This window comes from Brachyhypopomus gauderio, unplaced genomic scaffold (genome assembly GCF_052324685.1).
Source record: "Brachyhypopomus gauderio isolate BG-103 unplaced genomic scaffold, BGAUD_0.2 sc62, whole genome shotgun sequence".
In the NCBI taxonomy this organism is placed as follows: Eukaryota; Metazoa; Chordata; class Actinopteri; order Gymnotiformes; family Hypopomidae; genus Brachyhypopomus; species Brachyhypopomus gauderio.
In genome coordinates this window covers 697331-712276 of record NW_027506883.1, presented here as the reverse complement: position 1 = coordinate 712276, position 14946 = coordinate 697331, and the positions used below count along the sequence as shown (strand labels likewise).

The 14946-nt window shown below is 49.6% G+C and overlaps 1 protein-coding gene and 1 long non-coding RNA gene across 2 annotated transcripts in view; both read right to left on the bottom strand.

Moving 5' to 3' along the window:
* The window catches only part of sema6cb (semaphorin 6Cb), a 29999-nt gene extending 29235 nt beyond the window's left edge, over positions 1–764 (bottom strand). Inside the window, 2 exon segments of the mRNA XM_076988367.1 lie at positions 251–347; positions 605–764. Of these exon segments, the coding sequence (XP_076844482.1) occupies positions 251–347; positions 605–764 (257 nt within the window).
* A 5041-nt stretch (positions 765–5805) lies between these two features.
* LOC143489377 (uncharacterized) lies at positions 5806–10262 on the bottom strand. The gene is made up of 3 exons (XR_013124667.1): positions 10126–10262; positions 9050–9160; positions 5806–6726 (listed from the first exon to the last, which is right to left on the bottom strand). It is a non-coding gene; the product is annotated as an uncharacterized LOC143489377 (long non-coding RNA).
* Between the last annotated feature and the right edge of the window lie 4684 nt (positions 10263–14946).

Below are 14946 nucleotides of genomic sequence, written 5' to 3'. Positions count from 1 at the left end.
CCCGGGTTCCCGTCCCCCACACGCTGGCCCGGGTCACAACGCCGTGCTGGACACACCCAACAGTACAGGAACCCTCCACAACCATTTACTGATTAAACTACTCACTACTCAATCGTGGGTGTGAAGTTCGGCATTTCTGCTTCTGCAACAAGATGCGACGTGTCTCAGGTGTAAAGGAACCCTTCACCCTCCCCCCAGCAGGTGGAGGAGGTCTGGGTTGGAGGAACACCGTGTGAGGGTGGTGTTTCACACTGCCTGGTGGAGGTGTGACCCAGTCGGGCGGTGTGCCAGGACCCCACCCAGGTGCTTCACCTCTCCGTGACCCCGGCTGGGAGCAAACCGGTCCTCTGTGTGGCGAGAGCTACAACCCGAACACTTCCACGCCGGCGTGTGACGGGGCAATTAAAAGTGCTTCAGAACTGCAGCTCTCCACTTTGGGGCAACAGAACCTACAGTCTCCATGGTAACCCAGATGGTGGTCTCGGAGTTCTGAGCTTTCCAACTGAACTTACTTTTATCAAAAGCAACAAGCTTCAGAAAGTCGGAGGAAAGAAGGGATGAAATAAATAAATAAATCGCTCATGAAATAAAAAGTGTGGCTGACTGGTGGTTGGTGAGAAGGTGTCTTCAGCCTGATGGGATTGTTCTGGTGCAGAGAACTGGGCGTGGCCTGGAGGGGGCGTGGCCTGGCGACAGCGTGTGACAGAGGGCACACGTCCCGCCCTGAACTGGTTCCAGCTGGAATCTCCAACGAAGCTTTTCATGTCTGGGAATAATTAATACAACGGTGGGAATCTTCTGTTGAAACCTTCAGAAAGACGAACCTTAGAAGTGGAGTCAGAAACCGTCAAAGAGAAGCAAAGCTTGAGGAGCGGAGAGGCCGCTCACAGCGGGAAGAGCTGATCACAGCAGGCCCGTCTCTCTGATTAGACCCGAGCAGGTGGAGGAGTGGGGCGGGGCGCGTGATCAGGGCGGGAGGCAGGTGATGGAGCTGAGAGGAACCCAGTGCTCCCCCAGCGTGAGGGCACTAACTACACTAATACGTTTCCTGCTTCCACACACACACACACACACACACCACACACACACACACACACACACACACACACACACACACACACACACACACCTCCTCAGAGCCACTTCAGCCATCACAGCTCACAAACGACGTGCTGGAGAAGATCAGGATGGAGAGCAGATCTAAAAGAACAAGCCCAACATGAAGATCCTCAATGAAGATGAATGGGCAGAATAATCAACTACCCCAGCTGTCCACACGCAGGTCCACACGCTGGTCCACATGCAGGTCCACACGCAGGCCACACCAGCCAGGTCCACACCAGCCTGGTCCACACCAGCCTGGTCCACACCAGCCAGGTCCACACCAGCCAGGTCCACACGCAGGTCCACACGCAGGTCCACACCAGCCAGGGTCTTCAGGCAGGCTGAGGGCTTTGTGGATGGAGATTTAGTGGCAGTATCTGGCCACGTCTGCCTCCATGGCGAGGTCATTCATCACCGTAGAGACGGAGGTCAGAGGAGCGAGTGGTGCACAACCTCTGATTGCACACAGAGACTCCAACGTGCACAAGTGACATCAGCAGAGAGCGTTCAGCAATCAGACAAAAACCAATCCACTCAAGTGCACGAGTATAGTGGCAACACAGGCCACAACGCTCCAGGTATTTCTTTTGTCCCTTGGTGGAGTGCGGCCGTGCGCACACACACACACACACACACACACACACACACACACACACACACACACACACACACACAGGCCTCAAGTGGCTAATTTTCCTCATATTTCTTCGTATTGGTTGCTCAGAGGATGAGGGGGGGGAAAAGCACAAGTACTTTGTTGTTGATTGCAACACAAACAATTAATGCGGCGCCGGTGAGCCGGACCTGCGGGACTTCAGTATGCAAATCACCCGAAACGGAAGCGAGCGGCAGAAAGGAGCCGCGGGCCCAGCGCCAGAGAGAAACCTGCCGCCCTCGTGACTCAACTCACTCCAGCGAAATCTCGCGGAAAGTAGTTCAGAGAAATCTTTCACCAGCGAGGCGAGCTCATCCTTCACCACCGTCTCACAATCTAATCTAAATTGTGTCCAAACACCATCAGATGATCCCACCCGGCCTCCAGCTGCAGCCGAGCGTCCGCGGCATGTACGGTGGCCCGGTGAGCACACGTCTCGCACCACCCATAACGTTCTGCCCACGACAAACAAGAGATCTCTTGTCTGCTTTGTCTCAGTCGATTGTGTAACATGTGGTTCGTTTAGCAGTACAAGGCTCTTACGTTGAGATGGCGTGAGCTTACACAAAAGCCTCCAGTGACTCACGGGGGGCCCGTCCTGTCCCATCAGCCACCTGGCTGGTTCTGCCACTCGGCTGCAACGGCCCGGTGACGCCTGAACGCAGCTGAACCTCCCCGGCTGCGAGACGCGCCCACAGAAGACGCTCGTTTGTGAGCGCACAAGTTTGACACTTCGACTAATTTGCTTTCAGACACTGACACCAGTTCAGCTGGTGGGCAGTCGTGTCCAGAGACTCCCGCCCTGCTGAGCGGAGACCAGACTCGAGACCTACCCTCATTTCGCAGACAAAGTGCAGACGTTTCCAGCAAGAACACGTGACTGCGCAGAGAGCACACAGACGTCAGTCCTGGGAGTCTGCGAAGGCCACGTGAAGACCAATCAGAAGCGTACAACACAAACAAGACTTTCGTCTGATTAATCACAGATAATCAAACGGCTTCACTTCAGAGGGGGGCGGTGGAGGAGGAAGCTAATGAAACGTGGTGGCGTGTTGCGGAGAGCGCGGTGAGCCAGGGACTCGCACGGTAAACAAACGAAGCCTCGTGCAACAACAGCAATCAAGGCGGCACTTAGGCAAAAGTCCCGTCTGTCCTCGCTATTAGATACGTAACGTTGTGGCAATATGACATCAAGCAGTGGAAATCAGCACTGGGGGGGCGGGGGGGGGGGGCTTTAATAGCTGGAGCTTTCTTATGGAGAGGAGAGAGGGATAATCGCTCAAAGTTGGGGGGGTGGGGGGGGGGCTGCTGGGGGTCGGGACAGGACGACACTTAAGCTAATTGCAGGATGTGTGGCACTGTGCTGACATTAAAGCCTAGAAGAGGCAAAGTGTGTCCTCATCTGGTCTAATAGCTCCTTCACACCCATCATCCCTTTACTCCAATCAGGCCTTTCAACAGCAAGGCCTCTTGAATACCGCCACAAAGTGTTTAGTTATATTACATTAATGAGTCCACAGAATGACAGACTTTCTACCCGCCCCCCCCCCCCCCCACCCCCTTCAGGAACCAGCCCCTGAATTAAAAGCACCCACGGTGCAAAACAAAAACATCACACACACGTCCGCCACCACCTTCGGTAATGCAGCACACAAAAACAGCCCGAGACACGGCCGTCACAACGTACGCTTGTCTTTTTGTTAGGGAAGAGAAAAGAGGTGAACCTAAGACGGAGCTGAGATCTGCAGAGCTAGCCAAGGTCCCGTCTCTTTATCCGCTGCCTCAACTAATTGCTTTTAGAGCGTTCTAACGGGTGGGGAGTCGGGCCCACAGCCTCCGCCCCGTTTAGCAGAGATGCTCTCGGCCAGACTCCTGCTAAAGTCAGAGATCTACACTCAATTTAATCGGAGTGTGTCTCTCATTGGCTGAATTCAGCCAGTTAAACAGATCAGTAAACATGAACGCAACGAGTTTTAATTCACACAAGCAATGCCAAGAAAAGCAATAAATGGATGTCAGGAGAGGGAGGATAAAACCTCCAACATGCCGCCCCCCCCCCCCCCACCCGTTTACAACACACCAAATGCAACAGCACAATTGCCCCCCTGGGGGACACACAGCATCACCCCACGGTCAGTTCCTTCCGCTGGCCAGCACGGCGGCGAGAGAGAGCGGGCTTGGTTCGGGCCCTCAGTAGGAGCGGGAGACCAGAAACATACGGGCCCACGGGGCCCGGGAGCCGTACGGCGCCGAGCTGGAGTTCACGGTCACACCACCACTGTCTTTCCCACGCACCGCTACTACAAACACGTCTGAAACGGTAGTGCGATCGTCAACGTCACGCGAGCGCTCTGCCCAGCTCATGACCACATGCTCGTCCAGACACCAGATCTGTTAGTGATTTCTGCGTGAGCTAAAGAATCCCACGCACGCCGCTGCCCCTCCGAGCGGCCGGACGAACCCCTCACTGCTCCGGACAAGAAAGAAAAAAACCTAAACAAGAAATCCCAAACACAATTACAGCATTATGAAAGCATTTTTTTCCGCTCAATATCCAACACAACACACACAGTAAAAAGTTGGACTATGAGTATTAATGCCCAGCACTATTGCAATTAAAGTTTACAGACAAAACAAACACAGATATTATAAATCTTAAATGAACACCACATAAAGTTTTCCCCAAAGGGAAACTTTAAAGGCACAGCCGTGTACGCTGCTATATGAGGACCGCAGTAACTTCTTCAACTGGAAATACCTTTACACTTTGCTACTGCCGTGCAACTTAGTGAAAACAGCGTTTAAAATGCAGAGGGGAGTGTGAGCGTGCATGTGGTGTGCGTGGGGGGGGGAGGAGGGTGTGGGGGGGGGGGGGGGGGGGGGGGATTAATCCGTCACCACACGTTAAGCCTCCCCTCCTCATCTGCCCGAGTTCTACCCACAAGGGCTCCGGGTCTCGGTGTGCTATAATGGAAAACACTCAGGTAAAGGTTCTGGCTGACCCGCGGGCCGCTCGCCTCCCTCCCACCCCGGTCCAGGCCCCTTTCTCACCCCGTCACTTTGAAGCCTGCTGATGGAAAGCTTTGAGAAGGCTGCAATCTCTGCAGCGGCACACGCAGGATTAGAAGGACCCCGAGGAACGGCCGGTTGCACCTGGGGGTGCAGGAGAGTGTGAGAAGAGTGTGAGGGAAGAGCGTCTCAGCTACGGTGGGAGGATTAACAAACAACCAACACACACACACGCAAACATGCACATGTGGGTAAACACGCATGCGCGCGCGCGCACACACACACACACACACACACACGGAGCATGGTTCTTAGAAACCAATTTGATGAAGAGAACAGAAGGAGCATCTGGTCCTCTTCCTCTTCCCCCTTTATCCTCCTCTTCCTCTCATTTAACTCCTACTCTTGCTATTCTGCTCTCAATATGAAAGAACCTCTAGCGGTGACCCAGTGTGTCCAGGACACCAGTACCCCCAGTCAACAGGGCCCGATGTGTCCAGGACACCAGTACCCCCAGTCAACAGGGTCCAGTGTGTCCAGGACACCAGTACCCCCAGTCAACAGGGCCCAGTGTGTCCAGGACACCAGTACCCCCAGTCAACAGGGCCCAGTGTGTCCAGGACACCAGTACCCCCAGTCAACAGGGCCCAGTGTGTCCAGGACACCAGTACCCCCAGTCCAACAGGGTCCAGTGTGTCCAGGACACCAGTACCCCCAGTCAACAGGGCCCAGTGTGTCCAGGACACCAGTACCCACAGTCAACAGGGTCCAGTGTGTCCAGGACACCAGTACCCCCAGTCAACAGGGTCCAGTGTGTCCAGGACACCAGTTGCACAGCGTGCTAATATGTCGGCGCACGTCTGGAGACGTATTACCACGTGGAGGAGGACTGAAGGAGACGTGTCCACCTCACACCAATTGAAGCTCCTGCTAATACAACTGTTAATTACCAGCTCAACTGGTTATTAATTGCCCCGGTACACGAGTCGGCCTTGAGCACACAGGAGAGAATAGTGACTAGTGGGCCGGCACAGACACGGAGCGGCACAGACAGCACCTCCAGGACACGGCGCTGAGGCCAGGACGGAGGGAGTGAGGAGAGACACTGAGGAACAAGACGCAGATATGAGAGATGACCGCAGCTACAATGATGGTGGGTCTTCATGCTCTTCTCTTTGTTATGAGCAGAGGCAGAAGAGATGTTCACAGCAGTCGATGTGAGAGGTCAGAGTGGAGGAACCATGGAGGTGAAGATGCCAGATTTTGGTCAGATGTTCAGTGCATTAATTCATTGTACAGGAGCGAACCATAGAGGACAAAAAAGAGCCCGAAATATTAACACAGAGATGCACACACACACACACACACACACACACACACACACACACACACACAGGTGAGAAAATGTCACCTACACTGTTCTGTTCACAAAACACACTGAGGTAAGTCACCTAAGACACAAGTGGAGTTCCGATGTTCTGTTCCAAAGCAAACTGTGAATCGAAGTGATTTAGAAAGAACAATCTCAACATCTCCAATGAATCAATGAGTCCAATTACAAACTTTTGTGGCAGGGTTTGCATCTGTGCAAGTATAAATATTCACTTGAGCCTAATAAGAAAATTGCAGCAAGTGTCCACACTGTGTTAAGAAAACAGAATAATGTAAACGGCTTTGCACAAGACCATATTTCCGTTCTTACATACCTGCCTAAGACAATCTCATCTAAGCTCATATCTAACTCCACCCAAATCATTTAGCCACCTACTACAAGCAATGCAGCCACTAAAACATTTCAGATTTTTTTTAAAAGTCATTGTAGTAAACAGAATGGATTCCATTTTCCCAAATGAAGTGACAATCTGATCTCAAATATCACGTCAACCTTTGAGAAGTTCTTCACTCACCCAGTGATTAATAATGGCCTCTTCTTCATGGAAAATATACTGCAGACGCATCTGCAAATAAAGGAAATTCCCCATGACCATAAAGACTCAAATCTGACATAAAACGACACAGTGGAATTTCTAGAGGAAGAGCACAATTAATAGACCAAGGGAAAGACAGAACATCACCTACACACACCTGCACAGACCTACACACCTACACACACCTGCACAGACCTACACACCTACACACACCTACACAGACCTACACAGACCTACACACCTACACAGACCATCACCTACACACACTTGCACAGACCTACACACCTACACACACTTGCACAGACCTACACACCTACACAGACCTACACACCTACACACACCTGCACAGACCTACACACCTACACACACCTGCACAGACCTACACACCTACACACACCTGCACAGACCTACACACCTACACACACCTGCACAGACCTACACACCTACACAGACCATCACCTACACACACCTGCACAGACCTACACACCTACACACACCTGCACAGACCTACACACCTACACACACCTGCACAGACCATCACCTACACACACCTGCACAGACCCTACACACACCTGCACAGACCTACACACACCTGCACCAGACCTACACACCTACACACACCTGCACAGACCTACACACCTACACACACCTGCACAGACCTACACACCTACACACCTACACACACCTGCACAGACCTGCACAGACCTACACACCTACACACACCTACACACCTACACACACCTGCACAGACCTACACACCTACACACACCTGCACAGACCTACACACCTACACAGACCAGCACCTACACACACCTGCTGTGTTCCTACATTCAAATTCAGAACCACCCATCTGAGCATCATCATTAGAAACACAGCTTTGAAGTCAGAATTCCTCCTCAGTATTAAGCACAAAATGACCAACTTCATACACCGGAAACAAAGTGGGTAAAAAAGTTTCAATTTTAAAATAAGAAACAAGCAGTCCAACTCTGTCCTCACTGGGGGGGGGGGGGGGGTGTCGCCTTCAGTGGGTGGGGGGGGGGGGTGGGGGGGGTTTGCCTTGACTTGTAGTCTTTCAAGTCTTACTTTGAACTGGTATGCAATGGAAGAGCTGATGGTGTAAACATTGTAGCTGCTGGTCCAGTGAAGCGGGAGAGAGGAGGGTGAGAGGAGTGGAGGAGAGGGGGAGAGAGGGAGAGAGGGAGGAGAGGGGGTGAGAACTCACACACAAGTCCAGCTGCCTTAATAAGGCCTCTCCATCAGCCCTGGGGACCCATTCACCCCAATTATTACCCAGACACCCCCCCCCCCCCCCATCTCCTCCCGCCTCAAACACAGTCCTGCATTAGATTACGGAACCTGCAGACTCACATGGAGTGTTCAGCTGCGGTGATTAAAACACAACCATATCCTGGAAGACTGCTGGCAACACCTTAACCACTAGCCCTTTATAACCCAGACCTCCCTACAGCTCATCTGAACAACCCCGACCACAAGCTGTCAGAGGCAGAAGCAGGCGGCGGGCGGCCAGAGTAGCGAGGGCAGCGTGGGAGGACTGGGCTGCTTGCTTACTGCACCAAGGTCAGAGCCAGACCTGCAGCTGGCCGGCCATCTGCTCCAAACACCAGAGAGGGCACATCACCACCGCCAACCCCTCCAGACCGTCTTCAGGTGTGTGTGTGTGTGTGTGTGTGTGTGTGTGAGGTGTTTCTAGTCACAAGAGCTGCAGGTCCAGTGGTTTGCTGACTTGGGGTGTTGTGGTGAGTGGTTCAGTGTAGCCGAGATCTGGTGAAGCCCATTCAGGAACTCTGAGACACCGAGTCCGTCTTCTGTTTGGTGTTCAGGGCTCCTCTGTGACTCGGGCCATGTTTCACATTTCTGGTCCATTCCTTCACACCCTCTCAGTCTGTCGGGACTCTCCTTCCTCAAAACTCCACTTTCTCCTCTCTCTCATTTTATTTTTGACCTCTCTCCCTCCCTCCCTCTCTCTCTCCTTTTGCCTGCACACTTTCCTCAATCAGCAGCTGAACCTGCATCTGATTTATTCCCACAGACCAGCGTATTTGTAGTTTTGGGGAGAGTGTATTCTGTATGTGTTACTGTTCAAATTGTTCAAAAAAATAAATAATAGATAAATAAATCCCACCCAACGTCCTGCGGCGACCAGCCAGACTAAAATAATGCAGCTGCCCAAGGCTTCAATTTTCGGCCAAATCAAACCCGCCTTTCTTCAGAAAGTACAATTGTGCTTCAACCAAGCAAACATCAACAAAGGTTCAAGAGGTCAAGAAGAAATAACACGAAAGATTCTGGAGACCAAGAGTTCAGCGAATGGCTTCCCATTGGTTCCTACCTCGGTGCTTGTCCAATGACGCTGCTGGATTTGTGACAAATGTCAAAGGTGAGGTGACGTGCGTCTGATAAACCGCTGGACTCGCCGCGTGAATCTGTGGCATTCCTCCGTCTGGGGGAGGGAAGCAAAAACAAAAATGCTATCAAAGTTGTTCCTGCTCTCCAAATGCACTTGAACCAGACACACAGTTACTTCACTACAAACAGTTCTGTCACAGTGTTTCCCCCATAACACACATTTATTGGCCTTCTTACTCGTTTGACTCATCTGTAGCTTTTTTCATCACTCATCATATTTAATATCACAGAATATTCGAGACAAATCATTTTTTTGCACGTTGTACTAGATGCGCTACTAAGTGAAACACATCGCAGCACAGAGACGCCATGCCAAGGACAGCTAACCGAAAACAGTCATAACGTTTAGAGAAAACAATGGACTTCATGAACATGGAGGAACTGCTCACTTAATATTCATTATGGACAGATTTCCAACCAAATCTCTACAAATCCCATTGTGAATCTCTCCAAATCTCGGGGCGTCTCAGAGCGCAATCTGTTCCTTCAATCTGTTGCGTGCAAGCTCCCCCCCGCTGCCAGCTTCCTTCCTTAAGCAGACCTGCGTCACGGTGATGCTCTCCTCCGCCTCCTCCACCCCCCCCCATCCGCCTTTCTTTGTGACTTGGCCCCTCTCCCTCGCTCTGCGTGTCTCACGCTCATGTCTCACGCTCCTCTCTTCTCTGTCATCCTTTGTCGCTTCCTCCTCGTCTTCCTCACAAAACGCCAAGTGTGTTAGACTTGCTTACATTGTGTCTGGACGCGCCTCATCTTAATGAAGAATAATGTAGACAATAAATGAGAAGAATTGATCTAATAACGGTCAGGCTTAATATCGTAAAATAAGCTTCAACTTACAAAGCCCCCTCAGGGCAGGCTAAATTAGTTATGCCTTTGTAGAGAGACCTCTTAATTCTTGAAATTAAAAATCTATGAATTATAGACCACTAGAAAATGTTAAAGGCCTTTTGTGACTAAGGCAATTCTGAGGAACCTGCGAAAGTGGAAGACGGAGATTACCTGAAAATCCAATATTTGCAAAACGGTGAGTGATAACATTCCCAGGGCTCATTTGTGAGAGCCTTAAAAGCGCACCGGGGCTACGGAGCTCAGCCTGGCGTCTGAAAGCACTGACCTGAAGCGCTCTCGGGATCCTGGGGCATTTTCACAAAGCTCCTCACGGCCCATTTCGTTTGTGACAAATCCAAAATTTAGGAGTGCAACAGAAGTTCAGTTCCAAGCCTCAAATTCACCAAGATATTTTGTAGACAACAACGAAAGCTAATCCATTTTCTCAAAGCCAGTTATTCTCTGGAACTGGCCAGCTCAAAACATCTTAAAACCCGAGTGCTGTTTCTGGGTCAGTCTGACTTTTTAACCCAAAGTGAAACTATCGGCACAGAACAGAAACTGGTCCCGGATCAGGACGAGGGTGATTTGTTGCCCAGCTGTAACAGGGTGTCTCTGGACAGGTCGTTCTGGTTAGAGCAGCATTCCTCCGAGGTTTTAAAGGCAGAATGTCAGATAAGCGCTGGGGTAGGTTGTACTTTCCTGCTCCTCACGGTTCGGGTTCAGGAACAGAGTGAAGTCTATCGCAATTCTGCGACATGCCTCACTGTATCTTCCCAGTTCATCTTCCACTGTTACTGGCTCCCCCCGTAAACACGGCTTGCATTACTGCAGCCAAGAATATCCAGCAGAAACCGTAAAAATGGAGTAATACAACTCGAGTGCATCTGTGCTGCTTTATTTTGGGTTTGTGTGATACTTGCCAGGCAACTGGCCAGTGGTTTATTGAGATTTATGCTGCATATATATATATGTTTCTTCATCATTTCCATCTTCTTAAAAAAATCATACTATGATTACCATACATGGGAAAGGGGGGAGGAAAAGCAGACTATCGAGGCCTCTTAATGTTATCCTAATTTTCGAGCCTTTAAAATTGTTCCCAAATGTCCCATATTAAACCTTTGGGGCTAGAAAATACTTCCAACTGTGGAGCAACTGAATGTCTACTAGAACCTAATTTGCAAACCAAACTGCATTAAGGAGTTTGGAATGAAACAAGTTTTTGGACAGACTTTAGTACAGCATAAACGTCTGTCAACCCACAGTATATACACCACATGTCTTACAGCTCAGGGTTTACAATCAAGCTTCAATGAAAGTGTGCTGTGATTGCAAAATCACACAACCGTTCCCTCATTCTTGAAATATTTGAGCCATCTACACGTAGGCAAATACAAACATTGGGAAATGTAAGAGGATATATAAATCTTAAACCTTTGGCTTTCATGAGATCTCAACCATTTGATCCAACTAAACTATACTGACTATACTAAACCAGCTAAACAATATTGACTACGCTAAACCAAGTGACAAAATTTGAAGACATTTGAAAGATAAGGAGAGAAATTAGATGGAGACTGATGAAGAGCAGGGTGTGGGGGGGGTATTTACCATCCAGGACTCTGGGATCGCGGCTGGCTTAACGGGACAACACCCTGCACACTTCGGGAGTCCTGTGTTAGGTATAGATTTGAAGAACAAATACCTCTCTGAACAGAAATCTTTCATGGCATCTGTAGAAAATGTCCTCACCAAATACTGTTTTGGCACAGACGCAAAGCCACACGACACACAGCCAGACCATGGAAGGCAAAAGACAGCACGGCGTCTCCGAACGGAAGAGGAACGGTCAGAATCACCAGCTGCTTTCTCATAGATTGATTAATGATGTCTGAGGCACAAAGATTTAGCAGATCATTATCTGACATGAAGCTCTGAAGCTTATGAGGACCATTTAATACGCAGGGCACTACAGTTATGCAGCTATACACGTGCATGGATTCACACGGACACACGGATATATGAACACATCCATACATACACAAAAGTGAGGCGGCTTAATAGAGGAGTTAAAAACTTCTTTCTACACAGAAGTGCACTTCCGTTATCGGTCCACTTTAGCATGACTATCAGACTAAATCCACACCGCTAAGCTGACTGAACACAAAACAGGCAGAAAATGCCTCCAACAATGAACAAGGATCTTGACGATCAGCTAAAATTAGGTGTAAATGCAGGTAAGAGGCTCTCTGCCGGCATTGAGGCATGACTGCAACGAATGCATAATTCAGTTGAGTAATCCAGACACTGCCATGGAGCTAAACAATCAACCAGGAATCCTGGAGTCCTGTCAGTGAGAAGACATGAAGGTCTAGCCTAGCCGACTGTACCATCTCAGCAGAACCGGTGGGGGAGGGCGGGGGGTGATAAACGGCTGCAATAAATCTAAACAAGCAGCTAGATTGCTAAAAACAAGTCTGCCCCCTCTCGTTTTGGGCCGTGGTAAAGCTCTGTGAAGACGTTAGGCAGAATGCCCTCTGCTCCTCCGTTCAACAGTGCATTCGTCTGCTCACCCTCCCCTCGCAGGGGGTAAATGATTTGACCTGAATCATCTCCATCCCCGAACACCACTGCCACTGAAGGAAATCAATCTCTTGACTATGTGGGCCACGGTGCTGCTTAACGTACGACCCCATGACACGGTGGGATTGTGTTGGGGAGGAAGGCTGGAACTTGGGTCGGTCCATTCAGTGCAGTGGGTGTCGGGTTTTACAAAGAGCAACAGAGCTGACTTGGTCTGGATTGCTTATTAAAAAAAAAAAAAAAAAGGAAGAAAAATAAAGGAGAGAAGGAGAGAACTGCTGGGTGGTCCTGCAGGCACCTGGACACAACACCATTTCTTCAGCCAGACGCCTTTTACCACTGGCACTTCCGCACGGTCTCAACGGCAGAAACGACTCCAATTCAAACGTGTGGCAGACACACAGTGGAAAACGTTGGACCGAGCTCGGTGCTTCGCATCTCTCCAAGTAGCGTTCCTCTCACACTCGGGACAGTGACAAATCATGAAGAAGAAGAATGTCCACGATGTTCTCGTGTAGGCCCCTCCAGGATGGGATTAATATGGAATAAGAGCTGTGGAAATGAGCGTATTAACCAAACACTACATTAACCACAAAGAAAAAGACGGGAGATGTGCCTTTATTCCCCCATTTACTGTTGGTCAACGATACCAGAGATTTATGGAGAAGATCAGAGTGCCGGTTTAACCAATGAATCATTCAGTATGTTAATAAGCTGCTGTTTCAGAGAGAGAGAGAGAGAGAGAGAGAGACAGACAGAGAGAGAGACACGGTTAGCTCTTCTCCGTTTCCATCTCCAGGGCGTTATCATGCTAATTTGGGGGAGGAAAAACCAGCACGCATCTGAACTGAAAACAGGACAGACACACACAGAGCTCCAGGCCGGCTTTACTGAGCACCGCACGCTTACTGTGTTAAGGAGACTAATGGAACACTTATAGCAGTCGACAGTAATTGATAGTTTCATTTAAGCACGAAAGAAACGTACAGTATACATACTGCCAATGTTTTTGTCAAACCAGAAACTAATATTTCCACCAGAATGTTGTTTAACTCCATGTGCCTCTTTGTGCTAACGCTCCCGCCGTGTGGACCTTTCACAACGAGAATCAATGAGCATGAATGGAGGGCCCAGCTGAGACGGGCCACGACTCACAAAGAAACCCAACGCTTCCAACGCTCAGTTAGACATTTGGCAGGCAACGGTCCCATCAAGCCTGCGTTTGCTCACATATGACCCCCTCCCTCTCCATAAACTCTCTCTCTTTTCCATCCGCACACAGGCAAGCATATATATATATATATATATATATATATATATATTCCAACTGACTCACCCAAGAGATGGAACTTGGACCAGACTGACCCACACACACTCTCTCGTGCTCTCTCTCTCTGACACGCACACGCACACACACACACACACACACTTTGCTTGGCAGCTCATGAAGGACCTCTGACCAAAATGTCCTGTTTCTCAGGAAACATGACCTACTCTGCAATATTTTGCTACCTCGCTATAATATATAAGAAGACAATGAATGAGAGAGGGTTGAGAAACGGACTTGATTATTTCAGAGTGCTGCAACTCACCATCACGCATAGTGACGTCACCCGCCTCCTACGAGCACACTGAATTTAGTCAGAGAGAGAGAGAGAGAGAGAGAGAGAGAGAGAGAGAGAGAGAGAGAGAAAAGAAGTGATAAAGAAATAAATAAGAAAATAAAAATCTAAAAAGTAAATAATAATGAAAGACGAGTGATATTTGTGCTCATGTCTAATCTGGTTATGTGCAGGTGAGGCGGAGTGTTCAAGGTAATGTCTCTGTGTGAGGCTGATTTGTTTACAGAGAGTTGCTTTTTACACATCAGTGCGTGGTGAAGATTGCTCTGTTGGGATAAGCCAATGGCCAAGAGAGAGATAATGTGAAAAAGCAATAAAGAAGGATGAAATGAAGACATCTGGTAGCTCTAGACCAGGAGTTTAGAGGTGTGTGTCAGTTTGGCACACCAGAGTCAACTCTCAATTCTAATGCATAAAATAATTTACAAAGACAAAGGCCATGAGAAATAGCCTGCTCTCTCTCTCACACACACACACACACACACACACACACACACACACACACACACACACACACACACACACACACACACACACACACACACACACAGAACTGAGTCATCGTGTAGTTTACAGTGAGACACACTGGAGGAATGGAGGAAGAATGGGGGGGGGGGGGGGGGGGGGGGGGACTGGGGGCCCTGGTGGTGTTTGGCCCACTGCCAAAAAGATATTTTATATGACAGTGAGTCTGCCAACCCCGCCTCCCCCCTGCCCCGCCCTCCCCTGCCCCGCCCCCGTGCAGCCAGCACTAGAAATAGATGCTGTTCTAGTAAACGCACTC